At 32.3% G+C, this 21,386-nt stretch overlaps 1 protein-coding gene across 2 annotated transcripts; it reads right to left on the minus strand.

Annotated features, from left to right (window-relative positions):
- Positions 1 to 4,656: 4,656 nt before the first annotated feature.
- On the minus strand, positions 4,657 to 14,133 carry LOC130623887 (uncharacterized). Of its 2 annotated transcripts, XM_057439428.1 has the most exons (14): positions 13,983 to 14,133; positions 12,065 to 12,174; positions 11,684 to 11,731; positions 9,994 to 10,164; positions 9,349 to 9,463; positions 8,635 to 8,819; positions 8,151 to 8,369; positions 7,697 to 7,876; positions 7,419 to 7,598; positions 6,985 to 7,125; positions 6,544 to 6,803; positions 6,292 to 6,451; positions 5,660 to 5,828; positions 4,657 to 5,086 (listed from the first exon to the last, which is right to left on the minus strand). In XM_057439428.1, the coding sequence occupies exons 2-14, from the start codon at positions 12,162 to 12,164 to the stop codon at positions 4,864 to 4,866; spliced, it is 2,151 nt and encodes a 716-aa protein (XP_057295411.1). In that variant the 5' UTR covers positions 12,165 to 12,174; positions 13,983 to 14,133; the 3' UTR covers positions 4,657 to 4,863. The 2 variants fall into 2 exon arrangements, with proteins under 2 accessions (XP_057295411.1, XP_057295410.1); XM_057439427.1 differs by lacking the exon at positions 13,983 to 14,133 and having other exon boundaries at positions 12,065 to 12,444.
- Positions 14,134 to 21,386: the final 7,253 nt, after the last annotated feature.

A 21,386-nucleotide genomic window follows, 5' to 3' on the forward strand; every position in this document is an offset into this window, starting at 1 on the left:
TTCCGTTCTGTTTCATTTCATTTTGAGTTAAAATAATTTTACTTTAATTGCATAACGTTAAGGCGCGCTAATTGTTACAATTTCCAAGCGTTGATAATTTGTTTTTTTGAACAAACGGGTTGCTGGACGAAAAGAAACGCAATAACTCGTTTACCTACAGGCACTATTTCCGCAACTTTATACTATAAATATAATCTTACATTCAGCTACATTAGATACGAGTTGTACATTCTTTGCTTAATATCACAGAAAGACTCTTTAGATCTTTCAAGTTCCTGTTAATATTCATTGGTGATTAAAGAAAAAAGAGGTTAAATACCTCCACATTTAAATATTTCATAACGTCAAACTTTTTATTTATTTGGGGGCAGTTAATTTCAGGGATTGGTAATATGATTCCTTTTGTTTGATTTCGACTTTTAAGGCTTGGAGGTCAAAATACATGCGATGGATTGACGTTCTCAATTATGCGTCACCTCGGATTTGCCTAAAAAATACGACATTTCTTAAAACATACAATCTTATTATCGCCATTATAATTCTGTGTGTATATCTGGTTATATTCTCTAGGTTGTAGTTTATTGCAACTCCAAAACACATTGTACTGGAAAATTGTTTTAAAATGCGTATATTTTTGTGTACATAAGCCTTGACGCGCTTATCACATCAGGACAAACTGTTATCTTTTAAACATGTAGATGGATATTATAAAGAAAGTATTATGTGTTTCATAACCTCTTTTGGCTAAGAACATAGCTTATCCAAATCCTGCTATCACATTGTGTCTTGGTAGTTTAAACTGTGTATTTTTCAAGGGTATTCAACTGGTTGACAAATTCTTAGCTATTTTTTTAACTAAGAATTGGTGCAGTGAGGTTTTGACACAGACGTAAGGACTACGAATTTATATTTTGGCAAATATTTGACTAAACTGTGCATATTACCGTATGACTATGGTTGCAAATGTTACTGATTCCAGAGAAAGGATAATTTAGTTCAATGCGTGGAGTATTATTTCCTTCCCTACGTCATGTTCTTGTCTACTGAAAAGTCACATTAAATATTGGGTTTGCACGTTGACCTTTTTGTACAATGTCATCGACGCTTGTCATATGTAATCAATTAATTAGTAGGTAAACTCGTTACTTCTGCATTCCATATGATTAACCATAAAATCCATAGTGCATTTAGAGCTCCCATTTTAGCTACGGAAGGCGTGCAAGCATAACAGCCGCTAAACTAGACAACCGCCTAAGATATCAATCCTATTCTCATGCTGAACGTTAAGCAGAAAGGATCGATTCACACTTTATAGTCTCTAGCCTGACTCGGTCGGTGTTTGAACCCAAGACCTTTCGCACTGTAGGCGAGCCCTAGTCGGTAAAACAACACCTCTTCTATACTTTTTTATCTTTACATATTTTTATCTTTTCAAGTGAATACAATAAAATTGAACTAATAAATTTTAGTTTGCTACATTTTACCGTCTTTTAGATAACGTTTTTAACAAATTGATTATTCACAAAAGCACTTCTTTAATGTTTTTCATGTTGGTGCTCTCTTTTACTTTCTGACGAAAATTTACGAATTATTGGCATTCATTTGATTTTATACAATTTGGCTAGTTGACAAAAGTTACGCGAAAAGTGTCAAAGTAAATGAAATAAATCCCTGAAATTCACCACAATTCTTGATTGATTCATTTAGTTTATTTTACGTTAAAAAACAGTTTTCTTTTTTCATTCATTTCTATTTATTTTCTTGAGTACTGTTTGAAAATATTGTCAAACATGATAGTAACAAAATTGTGAGTCATCACAATCTTACAAATTTGCATTAAACAACACGTCCTCTTGCAATTATTTTTATTTACTTTTTTACTATATATCTATATATACATTTATTCACTTAATAATAGTTTTCATATGAAATATAAGTAATGATAATTATAAATACTAAATATTATATTTATTAAGCCCTTTAAAGACTTTTCAGTATTTTCGCCAATCGATGATTTGTGCCTTTGCTTAAATCTTTCCGCAGTTGAACTCTCTTTTCGCATTCTTCGTCACATCCAAACACAAATATAAATACTTCACTCTTTTTTTTTGGTATAGTAGACGTGTTTAAAGGTGAGAGCTTTGCTGTTGTTGTCTTTGTTGTTGTTGTAATCCTTGTTGGTGTTGTTTTGATAGTTGGTTTTGTGAATTTCTCAGCAAAAATTTTATCCACCAATTTCTGTAAGTCTATGGCCATTTGTTTGTATCCATTTGGTCTAGCTAATACTTCGTAGTGCGTGAAAGCAATCACAAGTAACGGGAAAATACTCCAGATGTTCATTGTTGATTTTTGTATCTTCTATCTTTTGGGACTAACGATTGATGATGTGGCTTTGATGTTTGTTTCCAAATCATTTGTTCCTTATATACACTTTAACTTAGTTTACATAATGAGTTCCTCTATTCTTGAGAAAAAGTTGGAGAACCTTCTACGCAGATCAATAGGTCATATTCCTGTTACACAGTGCACAAATTTCATGTTTGTTGCAGAATTATTACATTTGATTGGTTGATACAAAACATTGTCAATCACGTAAATCCGTCCTTCATAAAAATCAGTTAATTAAGCTAGTAATACATCTTTTTCTTGTTCCACCCTAAGGTCAACGATTGACATGAAAAATGGGTGAGTGGGTTTCTGAATTACAATGCGGTCAAATTATTTCCTACAAAATAAAAAAGTTTACCCGATGTTTGTTTCTCCTGCTAAAAAGTTTTTTGCGCTGTTTTTCTCGTACATATAAATTCAATTTTTTCTAACAAACAAAGATATTTAAATTAATCTAAGGAAATATTAATGCGTGTAGTCAGATATGATGGGTGTGATAACAGAGAGCAAACAACATGCGCCTCTTTTTAAATTTTGAAACCAAACAGCTAAATGAGATCTAAGAACAAGGAAAGGGATAGAAGGATGTATTACTTCATTTTTAGAGGTGATTGAGGGGTCCCCCACTTAAGATATGGCATGCCATCTAATGCAAAGTCCCAAGTTTCATGCATACGAGTTGACTCACTCTCAATTGCGTGTATGGCACGTGCCATAGTTTTCAGAAGCACAGAAGGTGACCAATCAATATTTTATATACTTGTATTTAATAATGAATTCCTGTCTCTTTTTTAGATGTTATACATCTGCATAAAATTATTTGTCAAGTAGCAATGCGACTTAAGCAGTATTATATTAAACTTCAATAGTTTTGAGCTAAAAAGGTGGACATTTACACTATTTTTTAAGAAAAATCACAATATTACCCAATTCTTATAAAATCTTTGGCAGCTACTTACAAAACGCCATGTTTTGTTGGAACGGACTCCAATTATATTTCGAGAATAGAGAAACTGATTGTGCAACTCCAGTGAACATTTACATGTATAGTTTAATAGCTCCAGGGTTTGTGACAGCAGATTAAAAGTAGGTAGAGGAGGGGGTGAGTTATGAAAGCTTCTCTTCTTTCAGTAATAAAAATTTATTCTCAGAGTAGATGTTTAAGTGTAAAGTAAAGAACCCTCAGTTAAAGGTAAAACCTGCAGTGAAGGTTATGTTGTACATATCTCGCTTTTCTTAGGGTTCCAAAATAACGTCAACTAAAGACATGCATGATAAGCAGATGTTGCATGCTCATTTGTTGGATAACAAGGTTTATTCACTTGGGATAAGTATCACGACGCCTGATGCGAAGCAAAAAAGACATGCAATATCTTATTTGTTCTAAAACTGTTCCTTAAAACAGAAGAAAACAACAAAAGCTTACACGTGGACTCAACACAACATTTTCAAAGCCATTTATAATGTGTTAAACATGCTATATTGCTATATAGCGGACAAATTGTTATAGCGAACACTTTTTCCAGAACACTTCATAGCCGACAAATTTTCAGAACTGTAAAAACATTTTCTTTCGAAAATCACATTTCTTTAGCGGACATATTAATTATCAGGGAAATTAAAAATTACGAAAATAAATAAATTTATCTGATACATTCGCGTACTTTTACATCAATGCATCGATCAAGTTTATCAATAGCTTTTTAAAAGGTTCTATGACTCTGCTGCCTACATAAAATAGGTAATCAACAGGTATCTTAAGTCCAAGACCAGCTCCTCTGTTCACCCTGCTTGTGACAGCAACACGCATACAATGAATAGAAGCTTTTGTTTTTTTAATTTCCAACAACGTTTTTGATGTCGATAATTTATTGTGAGGTTAAAAGTTTCATTGCTAAGTTTTTGTTGTTGTTAATTTTGAACCATTCGTTTCACAGTATTCTTTTTTCTCTTCTTTTTTGGGAGGATGTTAAAACCTATGTTGGATGCGTTGAAATCGGATATCAAAATTATTCAATCTCACTTTAATAATACTCGACTCGAATATCACAAGCTCTACTGAATAATTTTCGATGTTTGATTTCACCTCATCCAATATTTGTTTATACTTTCGGCTTTAACTATTTTATGTAATTCTATGATGTTCCGCGCATAATTTATAGGTTTATGAAGGTGTGTGAATTAACTTCTATAGATTGGAGCTACATCCATGTAAATTGACACTTCAGAATGGTATTAATAGTACTGGTTCCCAAAGGAGCAAAAATGTGGTAGTTTTTACTTATATTTACTTCACATAATATTTGTATACATCATTTTACAACGTAAGAACAAATGAAAAATACTAATTCCATTTTTTTTAAATTAAAATTCAAGCATACTTAAAAAAAAATTTATTTATCATGAATTACTAAACTGAAAGTTTGAAGCTCCAACTAACTTGATCGCACATTATTTTTATTGTTCAAGCACACCTCACATCAATTCGTATACATAATTGGTCTGCGCTTTCCCCATACATACTTCTTTATCGTTGGTATGGTAACACGGCTTGAATTTTCCATCAATGCAGAGTGTACTGATACCATATTTATTATATTGTGGAGTAGTGCCCACGCCCCAACATTCACCAAAATATTGCATTCCAATATATTTATAGCCACGTAATTTGGCACGACTTAAGCAATCACAAAACAAACTATATAAAGAAAAATAGATTTATTTCTGAGATTTATCTCTTTTTAAATTGTATATTTTTCACAGATTTATAGATTTTGGGTTCTTGTAGAGAATTCACTAAATATAAATACTAAGCCCGGACAACTTTTGAATTAAAACTAGATTGGAGTAAAGACATTTTTGTGTCGGCAAATTATATCCCGGTTTCTTTGACAACCGTTGTGTTATGGTATAAAAAAAATGTTGTGTTCTGTTCCTCTTGTTTTTATTTGTTATTGTTTTGTGATGCCTCTGAATTTCCTAATTACTATCATCAATTTTATTTAAAAATCGACAAAGTTATATCTTTAACCATACTCTAACAAGGTAATTTCTGTTATTGTTGATTAAACGAAGAAAAGAAAAAGACTGACATACGAATGCTTGATTCTACTTACATCAGAAATCTTAAATTAAAAATGTAATTGATATTTCCTGTAGGTATGAATCATAAAAAGAAGCAAGCATATAACAAGAATAACATCTCAGTATGTTCAAATTTTTTACCTTGTCCTTATTACTATATATTTGCATTACCTGCACTCCACCTTACCTATTTAGCGATTCTTTATACTTAGTCCACGAAAGTTGCACACCATGATACCCAATGGCGTCTTGGCCTCTGTGGCTATCGAGAATATTTGGTATCGCAGGCTGATGAGTTATTTCCGCAAAACATCCCAATGCCTTTACTGGAATGCCACATATCTCTGTTAGTGGGTCTAGAAGTATAAATACATCGATTATAACAAATTTGAACTATAAGTAAACAAACCTTAATGCGATTATCACGATTGGACAGAATTAAACTTGAAAGTTATGACGTTATTATCTAAAATAGTGTTTTCTAGGACATCAAAAATAAAATAATATTTTATTGCGCTAAATCGAAACGAAAAAAGTCACTTTAATTTTTGTATACTAGTCGTTAGCCTGGGCAAAATTCTACAGTGGAACACTAGCTGTACATAATTCCTGCATTACTTTTTCGTGCATCATTGCCTGCCTGTTAACACGAAGTAATGCTATTTATATAGACGGGATATTGCTATGATTTTAGGTGCAACTTAAATGGTGTTTTTGATTACAAAACCCCCGGTGTTAACTTAGCTCACATACAAACAGCGAGTGTTATAGTATACATCAATGTTAGCGACGCTTGATCATTTTTTAAAAAAAATCTACCTCTCTTCGGTGCAGGCGGTGCTTGTGTAGTTTTATCTTCTAACTTGATTTTATATTTCGTAATTGGTGATAACGCAGCGCACGATCCTTCTCGAAATTGCACATCATCCAGTCCGATATCTCCAAGAAAACTTTCTCCTCTTTCACTTTGAAATTTAATCTAAATTACAAATTAAACAAAGGCTATACTGATTGTTGTAATGTCAACTTTGTTTTTGTGTGTGTAGCAAACAAGTTAGATATATATCGTACCCTGTACGAATGCTCAGAGTGGAAGGGAACACTGGCATCAAACCAACCTGATCCCTGAGGACCGTTCTTTTCCCATATTTGTTTTTCTTCAGCAGTGTCTTCGCTGACAGTGAACGCTCTTAACGAACCAATATTTTCACCATGCATGCTGTAAGAAAAGATAAGACAGCGTCCTGTTGTCTTTGGAAATACTCCACTCAGCAAGTTAGCTTTCATACCAATAGCTGCTGGGGCAGACGACTCCGTGTAAAGATAATGACCTAAAGAAAAAACAGGTGTAATTTAAGAATTGCTGCAATAAATCCTATTTTGCTCACCGTGTGGATTTTCTCAAAAACAACTGATTACACAGTTTCCTGAAAATTGGGAAAAATCTGTCGGTAAAATAACAGGTAATTCTGCTCCTCCCATTTTATTGATGTTGATTGAAGCTTCACTTACCTTCTCCGGTGGAATGATCTCCATCTGGTCCTGTGTTTTTGCTGGGTGTGTTTCCCTTTATTCTCCTCCAACGATACTCGCGAGCTGACATGTCTTTCCAAAAGCACATTCCCTGTGCATCAAATTGACAAGCATCGGGTCCTGCGAATTGACACGAGAAGTCAAATCTATGTGTATTTATATTTTGTAAACATTTCCACAGGTAAATAGTTCTAATAAGACGTATATTAAGACCTATCCCTTTCCGTCCCAACTTTTTTACAATTTGCTTTTTTTGAGTAATCACTCTTATTGAATGTGCAATTCAAAATGCTATTTAAAGAAAAATAGTAAAGACAGGATGATGATAATTGATGTATTTTATTTTAATTAAATGGTATCAATAATCACATTAGTCGTCTAAATGAATAAACAAAACTAAACATCCCACCTACCTAATCCACACGCGACTACTGAACATTCCGTCGTCATTTCTGCAGATCCAATACATTGTTTACCACCGTTTTTAGGGCTTGGGTCATTACAAATTCGTGTTCGCTTCTTCGTACCCTGGCCACAAGATTTGTCACATTTTGACCAGGCTGACCACCTGTTCCAATGACCATCAATTGGACCTGTAATGACACCATTTGTGTGTTTCAATTGCAAATCACAGTCGATACAAACGAAAAAAATAACGCAGAGGAATGGTAAGACAAATAATAATACTTACGGTAGCATTCTTCTTTAGAACACACTTTAAAGTCTGTATGCACGCCATATAAGCCTACATTTGGGCATTTTGTTTTATCGTCAGTTGAACAAAATCTCTGTCTGCTGCTTTTACAGCCATTGTCAGAATCGCATGGTGACCAATCTGACCAAGACGTGTAGATGTTACCCATATGGTAATCTAAAAATACATTATTTTTTCAACGCAATTGCAGCAATAAATACAACAATTCGAATAAATCGTGCAAATAAAATACATTCTTCTTCAAGCAAAATTCCTGCTTGAAAACTTATGTAATAAAATTGTTTCCCTAACAATCACGTTACATGATTTTAGTATATTTTATTGGCATGCGTTTCTATAATGGTTTTGTTGTTGTAAAATTCATGCGAAAACAAGTTGCCACTTCGTGCCAGTGCGAAAGCAACAAAACTAAAGGATTTCATAGCATTACCTTTACATTTATATAACCGATTCAACTGTGTTGCATCTTCATTGGATAAACGAGCACGCTGACCTAAAGTTTTCTCTTTCTGACCGATAGCAACAATAGTTGGCTCGCCATTTTTGGAAAATGAGTATCTGCCGTAGTGCATAATTGAATGAACGTCGTAAGGACTTTCGAAATCATTTGTTTCAGCTGCGGAATACTTAGCAAAGTTATGATCCTCACCTAAATTCGACAAAATGTTACTTATGTTAATATTTTTTGTGCACTGGCCCTTCCTTCAGACGTATTGATTCACTTTCTTGTAATTTTAACATAGCCATAATACCAGGGTTGGTTGAGTGCATATTATTTAAAGCGCTTTATCTACCTATTCCACAGAATCAGACAATTGTGTGAATGGACAAGAACGTGAAAAAAAAATAAATGCATAGATTGACGGAATTAAAGAGGCTTGTTTGTTATAATAAATGTACATCTTGTCTCTTACCATCTGCTATGTTCTCCCAAAATATTTCAACGTATTTATTTCTATCTGGTCTCGACTGCTCATGCCAAAATCCTAACGCATGCAGTACTTCATGCATGATGGTACCTTTCTGAAGGCAAGCCTGTGCCAGACTGATCTTTTGTGAACCCTCTCTCCAAAATGTGCGACCAACACCAGAAAAGCATCTATAGCAATAAAAATATTTGTTTGCATTATAGAGTAACGTATTAAAGACGTCAACATTAAGGCTTTCTTGGCCGGCATTTCCCAACCGTATCTGTCTGGGCAAGTGTGTTAAAATGTTGTGATCGCTCAAAGCATTACCGAAGAAAGATTCTCTGATAACCATTAGGTTAGCAAAGACATAACCAATCAAATTAGAAAAAATATGCTGGGCCTCCTGGTTATATTAATGGCAAAAGTCAACTTTTATCATTTCGGCGCATGGAAATTAAAGCTAGTTGGAAAACACTCGATATTGTGTGAAAGAGATTTATGTGGTAATAATATTTAAATGTATATTGTTTATCATCAGCAAGCAGATTACTTCAAAACAAACTAGCCAAATTAAACAAATCTTTCGATAAATATTTTTTCTACATGTCTACATGTAATCATATATTACATACTTTTTTCACGTCACCTAGCTGACTATAGGTGGGACAAGAAATCTTTTAAAAGACATTGTATAGATTTAATAAGTAGTATACTTACGACCCCTCATCGACGAAACGAATCCAGTTTCTTTGTTTTTTATGTTCAACGAATTTTAGGCAAGATTGATCTGAAATTTCTTTCAAAGCGGCTAAAATAACTTCTTTACCGTGTACTATAAATAAAATACGCATAATTAAAATATTAGATAAGATTTAAGACTTAATATGTCATAAAATTAAGTACGCGAAATGAAGGTATTCTAAACAAATTTGAGCACCTTTGAGATCGAAAAAGCCAAAAAAATGTCAAATTTACGTTTATGATAAATTTCCAAATAAAGCAAATTCACTACATAATGTCTATTTGTTTTAATTCTGCGTGTCTGGCTTAGCATTAGCTAATGAAATTTATTTTTTACAAAAACTCCTTTCCGTAAATTATCTATTGATTAAACTGGGTTAACCATATTGTAAGTTTTGAAATAAGAACAAAATGGCAGCTGCAACGTCGCTATGGACATAAAGTACTTAAGGGAAGGCCTAAGTATTCATTTTTAGTTATTTTAAATACAAAAATGTATGCATTTTTAAAGTGATTCTCAAACGATATATTTTATTTCTACATCAATGTTATTGACTAGCTGGGCTTAGCGTATGATCAACTATATGCTAAAACTATTTTTATCTATATAAAAATACTTACCAACAGCTTCTGTGATTTCGTAGGGAATAGTTCGATCCACCCATAAATACTCCTGTGATCGTCTTAACCCACGCTTAAGTAAGTTACTCTGAATTTCTCCATAAGGTGTTACAATTTCTTCGGGAGATTCTTCAATATGTATGTCTCCTTCGAATAGTTTAGATTCTTTTCCTGCAAAAGTCGTGTAGTAGTTATTTAGTTTTGATATTATCTGGGGGATGGTTTTTATTTTGTAATAACAAATAGTTCCTTGGTAATAATATGTGAAGTGCTGTGCGTGGCTGGTGCGTTTCCACATATAATAATTGACTCAATGTATTCATCATATTTGATGTAGGCTTCGCGCAACGGAATCTTTAAAATCGCTTGACGATAGATAGAAAGAAAGAGACAGTTTGATATTTTCTCCTTTTTTAATACTTTTGATCAAACATGTTGTTTTTTTATGTTGTGTTCGATTTCTGATAGTTGTTTTTTCTTTTGGTCAAAGTAATAGCTTTTGTCTTTTTGAATAAGTATATACGGCTCTTTCGTATTAGTACCAAAGTAATAATTTAAGAACCCTTTTAAAGAATTAACAGGTGAACAACGATCTGGTGTTAATTCAACTTGTGTTAAAATTGGATTCCTGTTTCATTTTTACAAATGTTTTTTTCTTTTTCAGGTCAGCTATTATCTAAATAGCCACCATCAGCATTCCTAAAAGATCTTAAGTAAGTTTTTCAAACTTACTTAAACAAACAAACGAGCACAAACTACCAAGAAACAATAAAAAGCTCTAAGAAAAAACCAGAATATAGTGGCAAAAATTAAGCGCCAACTCCGACATCTAAAACTAAGCACTTGAATGTGAATATTTTCTCAACTAATGGAATATTGAACTACTTAAGTTGCTATTATCGTTATATGATGGGATTTTCTACATCAATGCAGTTCAAGTTTGCTTGTTTCATTTAGAGTGCTACATCACATCTGAATTTGTTATTTTTTATTTGATCAATTTTATTGTATGTAGTAATTTGAAAATTTTGCATATGATAATAATTAAAATTTTAGTTTTGAAAATTTGGGATATTCAACGTTCCTGTAATATTCCTTGGTCTATACTTTAAATTTCAGGATTTTCCAGGTTATATGAAACCCTTCTTGTTATTGCATTGGTTCGTACACAGGTTTTTTTTCATAAGAAACCGGTCGAATTCCACATATAGAATCCCAAAAAATAAGCAACTTTTACAAATACATTATTCTGGTTACTTTTTTTTAAAAAAAACTTTTTCCATATTCGAATTCTTTTTTGAGGAAATTGTTTTGAAAGGAAACTTCAAATCTCACGAAACTATTATATTGCAGAGACAAATTTGTTTCGAACGCAATAAAAAATCGAACTTCAAGCGCAAACAAAAGGAATAATTTAAAAAAATTACAAGATATTTTTAAAAATGAAGCAAGCGACTTTGTCCAAATTTAAAATCACCAAAAATGTTGAACAAAGTGGAAAAAAATAAAATAAGAAACCGAATCAGAAACCTCTGAAAAATTGAACATTTTAGAATTTAGACTTAAATTAAGAAAAAGTTTCTTAATTTAAGTCTAAAGTCTAACATTCTTACACCAAGTTTCTTATAAAAAAATTCAAGAAGAATCTAAGCAAAAGGATAAAAAGGAAACAACGACAAATGACAGTTACCTTTATTAACTTCTAAAATTTTGTCAACCACGTTCTCCTCCTTGGTATCTGGAAAAAGAAAGTGGTTCTGCTGTGACGAAGAACATAGTTATCAGATATTACACTAAATTTTCCTTAATATCTGAAAAAAATTAAGTGTTCTTGCTCCGTTGAAGAACAAAGTTGTCAGAAATTACAACATATTTTTTGTTGGCATTTGGACAAAAAATAAGTGCTTTTGCTGTGACGAAAAGCAAAGTTGTCAGAAATTTCCATTGGAAACATTTCCAACGGTGAAACCAAACGCGTCACTAGCTGCCCTCGTAAAATTAAATCGATGAGCCACTGCATATGCTAATGTTTTCTTTAAACTTAAAAATGCATTTAGATTATCACACTTACCATGAATGTCTTCTTCTTCTTCCTCAAGAAGTTCTTTAAAGTGAGGGTGGCACCAACCGAGAGATAACAGTACCATAAGCAGAGCTAATTGGAGCTGCATGTTTTGTCACCTGATATGTCAAGAGTTGAAAAAGATTGCATGTGGCTTTTATTATATATCCAACTAAAAACTTATCAGTTTAAGTTTGTTTTTTCTAATTATATAAATAAACAATTCCGTCTGAATATTTTATATTATATCCCCCCACGCAATAGGAAGTAATATATATCCGGACTTTTTTACGAAACTATTTTTTTTTTACTTTAATTCTTTTTTTCTTTTTGCTTGCCAAATTTATTATTGTGTATGGAAGTGATTTCTCACAATTGCATGGGTGTTTCTGATTTGGTCTTTCTGGTAATAATCCTTGCTATAAGTTCTAATCATATGAAACCATCTGTTCTATGTAAACTAACCATAAAATATGAAAGTTTGAAATTTACTTCTGACAATACAATTCTGCTGGTGCAAATTATTTTCAAAGAGAAACATCTTCTTTTGTTGGTTTGTTTTTTATTACTAATATTTATTTCTTTATGCATATTTATTTTTTATAAATATTTGCGTTAAAAATAACAGAAGTAATTTTTTCGGCTTAGGTTTTAAATTTGAAAAGAAAAACTATTATCCCTGTTTTTTAGGCATTAATAAATTATTAATTAAGTTGGTCCATCGGAGCTTCATCATTAGTTCTAAAAACATCTGAACATATGTTTTGATAAAAATGATTCATTGTTGAGATCAAAAAACCTTGTTAAATGCAACTTTCTATTGACTAAAAACCACCATTTCGGTGGGGTTAATTTCCACTAAAACGAAGTAGGAAGGATCGGAACGGATCAAAACCGATAAATTTGATTGGTTGACGAACATTTTCGCTTCAATCAATTCCAAACCAAACGGAAAATTATAACTATTTCAACTTTTCTTGGTGACAACAACAGAAAAACACAAGAATAATTAGCAAAATAGCCAATCAAAGTATTTTCATGTTCCGTTCCATTCCATTTTGCTGTTGGTTGGAAATTCAGCTTTAAGGAGAATGTTCTGTTCTAACTTTTTTGTGAATTGCAAGATATATCGCCTTTGTTTCCATGTATTGAAAATGCGTTGTTATAAAACAACAACAAAGTATTTTTCACAGATTGCTTTTTCTGCCAAGTAACAAAAGCTGGTGAGAGAAAAAAATTAGGCAAGGGCTTTAGCTTTATAGTATTTCGCTGTTTTACGTATAAAACTTAACACGGCTCTATTATGGTACATTCTTTTCCAACTCTAATTTCGGACCAGTACGTTAATTAAAACATTATTACGAAGTGCTGTATAAAGGGTATGCTGTGTGAACTTTCGTGACTGAAAAATATTTAGCAATATCATTTATTTGTTGTTTGTTTATAAAGTTCCATGTTGTTAATAAAAGGGTAAATAAAAGATATAATTCTTCTTTACTTGGTTTTTACTTTGCACTATCATGATTCTAAATCTTATCACAATGTATCGAAGATGCTAAATTGGAAATAAATATCTTGAATTAAGTTGTAATTCTACCTTGCTGAATTTAATTTAACATCATAAATCCCATTGCTCTTACCTTAAAAAGAATTTATAACCTCCGGAAATTTCGACTTGCATTGGAGCACAATTTACAGATAAGGTAACCAATGTTTTCTATTGGTTCATCCTTTACTGTAAGCATTAATACTCCTAGAAGCTTTACAGAAAGTATCCGCATTTCTTAACAAAGGTGTATTTTCTTTAAAAAAAAAATGCGAAAAATTTCAATATAAGAATAAATATTTCACGAAAGATACAAAAGAAAAATTTCTGACTAATTAGAAAAAATAAGTAATATAGAAGAATACGTAGAAATTAACTTACAAATTGCAACCAAAAATCGTGTGTGGTTAATTTAAACACACTCTTTTTTTTAACATGTGTTCTTGCAAAGTCTTCAGAGATCTTCTTTTTTGTTGATAATGAACATTTGTTAGCAGATAATTTCTTCTTCGAATCTATTTTGCAATCTTCTTTTTTTCGTTACATCTATAAAATTTTGAAGTTTTACACCGGTCTGCTATAAATTGTTCTTTCGTATAGAAATTCGTACAAAGCAAAGATACCGCTGCCTTGTGTTAACTGAAACAGCCAGTTTCTCAAGAGGGTGAAAATGTTGATGTTGATATGGAATTTCCACTTGTTGGACATGCGCGAAAAATATTGGCTTGAAACACATGCGAGTCAATTTTGTTTACACGTATTGTAAAAACGCTCTTTTTATCAAAAGTTTCGTAATTATTTTTATTTTTTTAATGGACTAAAAACTTTAAATGTAAATTATCATAAGTAATTTTTTTATCTTTCTTTTTGTGTATATTTTAATCTTATTTATAAAGAAACTTTTTGGTTACATAGGTGGATCATGGAGCATCCGTATATGATTTGTTTTATAACAAGCAAGGGGTTGCACTTGAATGGCGTGAAACGGTCTTGCGCCTTGCTTTAGGTCATCGTCTGCTGCTCCACTACTTCTTCTTCGCTGAAATATATTTAAAGAACGGGGAACGTGCACATCCAATGTTTGACGACTAGATGGAAATAAGTTTATACGCCCTTTCAATAAGATATGCCGTATATTTGATCATTTCATGCTTAGCAAGATACTTTTTTAATGCTCTAAATCAGAATGTACAATCTTACCAGGCTGTCGAACTAAAAAAAAACTAAAAAAGGCAGAAATCGTAGGGCGTGAATGGGCGTTATATTAACAAAATAATAAAGCGAAGGGCTCAAACTACTTGTACTGCGTATAATACTTAAATCGAGAATTATAGAACTTCAATGAATAATTAAACGATGTGTATCCAGGACATTTAAAAATTTGAGATACAGCTTTTAAAAAATAAACTTGGCAAAACCATGCTTAGAATTTTTCAGATAATTCTTTGTCTTTTCATTCTAAAATCATCAAAAATCAGCTACGAAAAATTTAAGGAACATTTGTTTAACTGTCTTAATATTATTACAAGTAGAATGCCAAATGGTAAATAGTTAAAATCTAATTCGAAGTATCAAAACCACACTTATTTCAAAATTTTCAAGAAAATAACGACGTAAAAGCCTGTCCTGAACAATACATCTTGAACCATTGCTGTCAACATTTCTGACACAATTTTCTATTTTCATATTGTCATGTGACAGACATTGTTTATGCGAAGTTCTATCACACACTCAAGTGACTTATGGTGCGCCTCCGTCTTACAACTTTGTTAACATGTTAAACCCAAGCACATCAACACCTAAGGCTGCAATGACGATGTTTTTATTTTTTACACGAACTTTATCAGGTTTTGGTATAAGTAACCTGAATGCAATCCAACAAAAGTTACAAAGATTAGATACTTTGCCCCGGCATAATTTCTGGTCAGCTTAGCGCATTGCGTCTTGCTGTTGTTTCAATTGTCAGATTCAAAACGAGGCGTCTTTGCAAGGATATTGAAAGTCAAGCAACGTAGCTCTGCGCAGCAACGTAGCTCTAACGTTTTACTATCAGTGACGGTGATCTGGATAAATTAGATTATTACCTAAAATCTGAAAAATACCAAATAATTTGACCATTGCACAATCAACAACAGATAAATTTTACATAAAATAACTGCGACACTGATGACTGGTCAATTGACATAAAAAGCTCCTTCTCAAAATTACAATCCTTTTTACAATTACTCCATTCGTTGATAATTTGAAGAAACATGTAAAAGAAAATAGTTTTTGCTTTAAGTTTTATTGCCTCGGTACAGAATCAAACGACTGAAAAAACGATTATACTTTTCTTCCCGTGCATCTCTTTGATTAAGTAGATATGTTTATTAGAATATATACGACAAAATACAATTTGATTGACTATGATAACGTTGAAGAATTAACTGTTTGGTTCGAGCGTTAAAAAAGCAGATAGTTGGTTAACTGGCTGTGGTGTATGGACAGATCTGCTCTAAAAATGCTTCAATTTGCTTTTTAATTCAATTTTTTTTATCAAAGATTTTCAAAAATACCGTTTATTTATTATGTTCTTGATTTTTTCCCATATTTTACTCACTGTATAATTAGTTATCCAACATAGTACACCCCAGAAAAAATGACTAAGTGTTTGGTCATAATATTGGTATTGGCAAGGAAATTTTAACGTTGCTCATACAAATCTTATTTTATTGTCATTTTAAGTTAAACTTTCAATTTAAAATCCTTAGGTCTTCGTCGAATTTCTTAACTTTTGCTATGTGTCTCTTTCCAGCCAATGTTGATCTAAATCCTGCTAAATTCTATTCTAATATTTGATTAAAAAAAAAACACTTTATAAGGACGTGGAAAAATAATCTTAAACACAAAGATTGACACTACAGTACTTTAACAAATGGTTCCCCTTCCTGCACAGCCAATTCAATATCTTGACCTATATTGTGTTCCTTTGTATATCAATCTTGTTGCTCGAAAGTCCATCACAAACAACAGATTTTGAAAGATTACTCTTTTAACAATTATATCCCCAACTCAATTTCATTTTTAATGTTGCATTTTGATCATTTATTGTGATGGTTAAATTCATTTAGAAAGCTAGAAAGTTTTACCTTCCTAGAACCATCATATGGGTTTTATAACGTGTCAGTGATCTGTGAACTAAACATGTATGCTTTTTTGCTATTGCCTGTCTGAATAAATTACATGGTATAACGTGCCAGTTGTGGACTGAACATGCATGCATGTGTTTTCGCTACTTTCTGCTTAATTATATTTGATGGTATAACGTACACTAAAGCAACTAAAATGAGAACGCAGCTAATGTGGTGTTAAAGTGTTGTTTTCTTTATTTGAAAGGGGGGGGGGGGAGGTTAATTAGCAATTGTTCTTAATTCTTAAATTTTAAAGATTTTTTATTTTATTAAATTTGCAACCTAACATCAAAGTACATGCAAATTTCGCAAAATCGCAAAAGCTAACTCTGTGAAGAATTCTGCCGTGAATGATATTTCTCACTGTTAGTTGTGTTTTACAAGGGAACAATATATCATTAATTCCTACTTTGTTCTTAATTTTCAACAATTCTTAACCTGGTTGTTTTTATAAAATTCATGTTATAAGTACGAAGTATAATAAGTAACATCTATTGTTAAATTCGATAGAAACATTTTAAGGCGCATCATGTATATTAAGTGATTACATCACATCTTCTTAATAGCTAAATGTCCTTTCTATACACGCCATAGTCAATTTTACACTCCTACGCGCATACTTGTAGTTGTGCTTTCAGCAATTACGGTTTTTTGTCATAAAATAAAAAATAAATACAGAAAAGGATAAGATTAAAACAAACATACTTGATCTTGACAGCACAGTCGGTAGAGTGTTCAACACATGTTCAAGACCTTCACCTGTTTTTTTTTTCGAGAACGAAAAATTCAGTTATGACGTCAGTGCTTTCAGTATGACGTCATAGATAAAAGACGGTACTTTTTCTCAAATTCCAGTCTGCAAACTTACCACCTGGTTTTCGCACAAAATAATTAAATACAATACTTTATATATTTCACAAAATTTGTAAAATAAATAGATTAAAATGACCTGTTCAAGGTCAGTGAAATAATTTGAAGTTACAATGATGTTCCTTTTTTATTTTGCAAATGACGTATTTCCCATACTTTGCAGTCTGGTCTGGATTATTGTGCGTTATTGATATTTAACTACTCTTTAGCTGATAATGTTTAAGCACAGCAATCGCTCAACTAGACAATCACCCAAAATACCGACCCAAAGTAAGTCTCTGGTATAACTTGGCTAGGAATTGAGCCCACAGTCTTTTAAACTAGAAGCAGAAGTGTCTGCTTCAAGGGTACCATTCAGTAAATAAGGAGGCAAAGTAGCAAGATTTAGTCTTGATCACTCAGACTTATTGGCCTTTAAGGTAAGGAAGTAAAAACAAAAGAAGGGCATAATAAAATTGATTTTTATGTACAAAATTAAAGAATATTTTTTATAACATTTTTTATTATCTCTTATCTCAATTAAGAAAACGTATCTCACAACCAGCTGTAGGGGACACAATGACTTCTGAAAAAAGCAAAGAAACAGGTGTGTCACGGCCTTACTTTTTGATTGTACAACTATCACACAAATATTTTAGCACACGAACTTAGGTAAGCAAAGTCGATAATCCTCACATTCGTTTCAAATACTCCTTAAGTTTTCAAAAACATCTTTAGATATATTACAGATATATTATAGATAACACATCTTGCATGACAACGTTTTTTCAGATTTATACCAACTCGGTGTGGACTTCAAACTTGCCATGTATTTGGTGATAGCAATTCATCGTTGAGCATGCGCAGAGATTTGTTTTCGGCTAAAAATTAAGTTTTAATTACTATAAAATACGTAGCACAACTTCGTTACTTGTTCGTTGTCTGTACTGTCTGTACTGTCTTATGTTGTCGCAGCCTTGTCCCCAGGGCTTCTGTTCGCTTCTTTAATGACCTTATATTGAAAAAGCAAAAACGTTGCGCTATTTTTGCGTGTATGGTTTAATTGGCTTATTTCAAAGGTATGGTAAATATTTTAGGTGTTACGCGTCAATTTTCGGTCGAATCTGTTTTGCTTTTATAACATCATTAAAGTTTAGTGTAAGTTAAATATTTCGAATTTTACCTAACTGAGAAAAACCCATAAAATACGAAAATTGACCACAAACAACTAACGATGTGAACAGAAGACAACACGAGCAAATAACAATAATAGTATACGTGACAACACAGTGCGTACTAAACAGAAAATTTATTTATTGTATACCTGGTTCATCAAGACACGTATCGGTTACAGTATATCCATAGCTGAAAATGAAAAATTTTCATGCAAATTCAAAAACAACAACAACACACATAAACACCCTCGTTCCCAGAGCCCTTTTTTCTGATAACAAGGGCGGGATAAATTTTACGACAGATCAGTTTGCGCATGACAACGAACGATGTGCACTAACACAACAAGTAATACATACAAAATTGGAAAGTCATAACATGAAAATCGTTTCGACAAACCACACAACAAAACATTTGATTTGTACAACGGTTTATTTTTATCAAGACATGCTATACATTGCCATCTTTCTCTACACAGGGTTGTTCTTTAGTTTGCTACTTTTTGTTATTGTTATTGTTATTGTTATTGTTATTGTTATTGTTATTGTTATTGTTATTGTTATTGTTATTGTTATTGTTATTGTTATTGTTATTGTTATTGTTATTGTTATTGTTATTGTTATTGTTATTGTTATTGTTATTGTTATTGTTATTGTTATTGTTATTGTTATTGTTATTGTTATTGTTATTGTTATTGTTATTGTTATTGTTATTGTTATTGTTATTGTTATTGTTATTGTTGTTGGTGTTGTTGTTGTTGTTATTGTTATTAGTTTTGCTTATTGTTATTTTGTTTCATTGGTTTTTTAGTTATTATTACCATTTTTTAACAGAGTGCCTTTTTTACGCTTTTTCTCTTCAGCGTATTCTTTCAGATTTTCGTGGTTTTCTGCAGGATCCTCCTCACCCACCCTTTCTAAAAATATTAACGCCAGATCGGCAAAAAAAGGTTTAAAGAAATTCTTTTGCTGGCTTCTCTGTTATTTGTTTATTGATTGATCATTACTTTTATATTTCAGTTTTATTGACGGAAATTATTCAACTTGTATATAATTTTTTTTTTAAATGGAACTAACGAAATTGGTATTTCTTTTACACATTAAAGTATTTGAAAATTTAATTTGACAAAGTATCATTTTTGAACTTTGTCATGGAAAACGTTAGTAGTTTGTTATGCTAAAAATATTTTTTTATCGAACAACTTTAAACATCTCGTTTCGTGTCGTGTCGTATCGTATCGTAATGTCAAATATTTAATTAAACTTTTCAAATCAATCCCGCAGATTCGAAAATAGATAGATTGGACCAAAATATCAAGCGAGTCCCTCTAAACTCACCATAAACATTTGTGCGCTTACACCAAATGTATTTCCCTTTAGTATTCCATGTACTATGTTCTGATCAACTCGGTCAGCCAAATGAATATTACCAATACCTATCCCATACTTATTAAAGGAATCAAGACTATTGCAAAACGAATCATCTATGATGATTTCTGGCATGGTAAAGAAAGTCTTACCAAAGGTCGCTCTTGCTTCCAGATTGCCGTTTAAATCTAATTTTAACTTTTGACGTGCCAGACGGGTTTGCGCAAGATTGTCGGGAGATGTAGGACTTTCTGACGTCTGACTATCGCTTCGATTTGACGACGTTTGAGCGAGATTGTTTTTCATATCATCTTCTGTGTCTTCTTTATTAAGATTGTTCAATGAGCCACTCATACGACCCGCTATGCGACGGTCAGGCGAAATTCTTGTATCGATAATATTTCCGTTTTTTACGCCGTTCATGTTATTGTTTAGCGATCTTGAACGTTGTCTCATTTCGTCATATTCGGCGAAAATTTCCCGATGACGACGTCCAAATAATCCGTTTTGTTCATGCTTATAATCGGGTGTGGTAGCTAGGCGAGTTGGAGCGAGTATTCGACCTATTGGACTTGCTAATGGCGATTCCTTTCGACCCGCAAATCTTTCTTTTCTAACAACCTTTGGAGTAAATGCTTCTAAACTCTCTTCGCCCCCATCAGTGCTTTGTGTATCGGAATCGGTTGGGAAATAACCTGTATCGTTACTAAGCGACTCAGCTTCCACAGTATCAACAATAATATTTATGGCGTTCTTTAAAGTTCCAAGATCAGAATTATTTTTTTCTTTTTCTAATAAGTCATTTTGTAAATCTTTTGCTTTCTCTCTGACTGTTAGGAAACTATTCTTACGTTTTAACTGATGCGACTTCAATTCTTTCACTTCTTCTCTTAATAACTTATTTGCTTTTTTAAACTTTTCCATATCTTTTGTTGTTCTCACACTTGCCTGTTCGAGTCGTTGAAGTTCCTGTCGAAGGACTGTATTAGCCGTTTGGCAAGCTTGCAATTCATCTAAAGTATTTATGTTACTTCTTTGTATACGTCGTAATTCTTCAGTTAAAACATAGTTCGCGTCTTGACTTTCTCGCAGTTCCACAAGCAGATTTGAATTAGATTCTTCTACAAATGCTAGCTCGTCTTTTAACTGATGTATCATAGCTACATATCGTGTTTCTGCTTCAGTAACATCAGGAACACCTTTAGGGGATGTTGGACTTTGCGCTG

Source organism: Hydractinia symbiolongicarpus, chromosome 13 (assembly GCF_029227915.1).
Source record: "Hydractinia symbiolongicarpus strain clone_291-10 chromosome 13, HSymV2.1, whole genome shotgun sequence".
NCBI classification, from domain to species: Eukaryota; Metazoa; Cnidaria; class Hydrozoa; order Anthoathecata; family Hydractiniidae; genus Hydractinia; species Hydractinia symbiolongicarpus.

What these genes read in the sequence shown, in the direction of transcription:
- LOC130623887 (XM_057439428.1), bottom strand. Translation starts at nt 12,164, where the DNA reads ATGCAGCTCCAATTAGCTCTGCTTATGGTACTGTTATCTCTCGGTTGG. An exon ending in AGAAGAAGAAGACATTCATG is followed by an intron (nt 11,732 to 12,064) that starts GTAAGTGTGATA and finishes TTCTTTTTCCAG; the next exon opens with ATACCAAGGAGGAGAACGTG. An exon ending in ACCGCCTGCACCGAAGAGAG is followed by an intron (nt 5,829 to 6,291) that starts GTAGATTTTTTT and finishes TTATACTTCTAG; the next exon opens with ACCCACTAACAGAGATATGT.